The sequence below is a fragment of the Ammodytes marinus genome, assembly GCF_949987685.1.
Source record: "Ammodytes marinus genome assembly, contig: scaffold_68, whole genome shotgun sequence".
Lineage (NCBI taxonomy): Eukaryota > Metazoa > Chordata > Actinopteri > Uranoscopiformes > Ammodytidae > Ammodytes > Ammodytes marinus.
The window spans coordinates 111,553-114,052 of NW_027648458.1; the positions used below are offsets into that span (position 1 = coordinate 111,553).

Here is a 2,500-nt window from a genome sequence, read left to right on the forward strand (position 1 = left end):
TGAGTGAGTGAGTGTGTCTTTGAGTGTGTGTGTGTGTGTGTGTGTGTGTGAGAGAGTGTGTGTGTGTGTGTGTGTGTGTGTGTGTGTGTGTGTGTCTATTTATTGACCGTTATCCATTTTTTCTTCTTTTTTTTTACAGGTAAAAAACAAAAAAAAATTAAAATCAAAAAATGCGATCGAGGACTTGCAGTGTGGAGGGTCCGGTCGACGCACACATACAGCCCCCCACCAAAGGATTCATAAAACAGGGAGAGGAGGAGAGCACACCAGAGCTGTCCAAGAGAAGAGTTGTAAAGTTTCAGAAAGCAGAGGAGAAGGAGAAGGAGAAGGAGAAGGAGAAGGAGAAGGAGAAGGAGAAGGAGAAGGAGAAGGAGAAGGAGAAGGAGAAGGAGAAGGAGAAGGACGGAGGGAGGTCGACTGTGGTGATGTCTGGATTAAGCGCGAAGAAGAAATCTGCTAAACCAGCGGCTAAGATGAATCTGTCCGAGAACGACCTGCTACAACTGCTGGGGATCATGGAGGGAGAAGTACAGGTGAGAATTAGAATCACTTTGGTGGAAAAACCCTACTAACGTCCTACTCATACTAACGTCTTACTCATACTAACGTCCTACTCATACTAAAAGCCCTACTAGCGTCCTACTCATACTAACGTCCTACTCATACTAATAGCCCATCTGACATCCTACTCATACTAAAAGACCTACTAACGTCCTACCCATACTACTAACGTCCTACTCATACTAATAGCCCATCTGACATCCTACTCATACTAAAAGCCCTAACGTCCTACTCATACTAAAAGCCCTACTAACGTCCGACTCATACTAAAAGCCCTACTAACGTCCTACTCATACTAAAAGCCCTCCTAACATCCTTCTCATACTAAAAGCCCTACTAACGTCCTACTCATACTAAAAGCCCTACTAACGTCCTACTCATACTCAAAGCCCTACTAACATCCTACTCATACTAAAAGCCCTACTAACGTCCTACTCATACTAAAAGCCCTACTAACGTCCTACTCATACTTAAAGCCCTACTAACGTCCTACTCATACTAAAAGCCAAACTAACGTCCTACTCTAATCATGGAGGGAGAAGTACAGGTGAGAATTTAGGCTGTGTTCGAATTCCCATACTTTCTGCTATTTAGTATGGTAGAAAAAAAGATTTAGGATGTCCAGATTCTTGTGGTTAGATTTAGTATGGTTAACAATACCTGGATGTCTACTAGATCCGGACGAGATTTTTAGTGTTGAGAAGAGAATACTATTTGGGCAATTCTGACCCATAATCCAGTGCGCACCGGAAGCGACATCACATCGATGGAGCCTCCGTATGAAAACATAAACACAGTCCAGTCTTCCGGTGTGTGGGTGTGTGTGTGTGTGTGTGTGTGTGTGTGTGTGTGTGTGTGTGTGTGTGTGTGTGTGTGTGTGTGTGTGTGTGTGTGATGGGTTAGATTTTAAAATAACCTCTGTTGCAGTGGAAACAGCTGTTGTTCACAGTCTGATAATGTTTTTTTTAACTGGGGTTCATTACTATCAGGAAGTTGCTGCCTCTCCCTGTGTGTGTGTGTGTGTGTGTGTGTGTGCGCATGTGTGTGTGTGTGTGTGTGTGTGTGCGCGCGCGTGTGTGTGTGTGTGTGTGTGTGTGTGTGTGTGTGTGTGTGTGTGTGTGTGTGTGTGTGTGTCCAATATCATGCATTTATCTGCAGCCTCTCCCTGTGTTTCCATCCTGCCTGTCTGTCTGTTTGTCTGTTTGGACGTTGAATATTTTCCATTAAAGAAGGGACTGAGAAATACTGAACACAAACCTGGGTTGCGTTCCGAATCGCATACTTTCTACTATATAGTATGTAGAAAGAAGATTTAGGATGTCCCGATTCTTGTGGCCAGATTTAGGATGGTTAGAAGTACCCGGATGTCCTACTTCATGCGGCCAAGATTGTTAGTGTTGAAAACTGCATCCTATTTGGGCGATTCTGACCCACAATCCAGTGTGCACGTGAAGTGACGTAACATCGACGAAGCCTCCATATGAAAACAAACAGGGATGCGACGGATATGAAAGCAAGAGGCAAGATCAAGGTGCAATGTTATGATGAAATAAGAGAAAAGTATGTCCCAATAGTATGCCTACTGCATCCTAACTAGATTATTTTTATCGTCGGATGTAGATTGTGGGTCAGAATCCCCCAAATAGGATGCAGTTTTCAACACTAACAATCTTGGCCGCATGAAGTAGACCATCCGGGTATTCTAACCATCCTAAATCTGGCCACAAGAATCGGGACATCCTAAATCTTTTTTCTACCATACTATATATAGTAGATAGTATGAGATTCGGAACGCAACCACAGAGTAGTAATAGATGAGCAGAGTATAGTGAATGGAAACAGCTCCCTCTGCTGGTGTAAAGCTGCCACTGTCTCCTGTCACATTTAGACGTTTGGTCAGTGATGAGGTCATGTCCTAAAATCCACATGATTCAACAGC

The 2,500-nt window shown here is 43.6% G+C and overlaps 1 protein-coding gene across 1 annotated transcript in view; it reads left to right on the forward strand.

The window, feature by feature from the left end:
- Window positions 1-170: 170 nt before the first annotated feature.
- LOC307270497 (filamin-A-interacting protein 1-like) overlaps window positions 171-2,500 on the forward strand; it is a gene marked incomplete at both ends in the record, with an annotated part of 17,619 nt that continues 15,289 nt past the window's right edge. Inside the window, 2 exons of the mRNA XM_080054381.1 lie at window positions 171-374; window positions 447-533. Coding sequence (XP_079910507.1) covers window positions 171-374; window positions 447-533 — 291 coding nt within the window. The remainder of the gene's footprint in view (window positions 375-446; window positions 534-2,500) is intronic.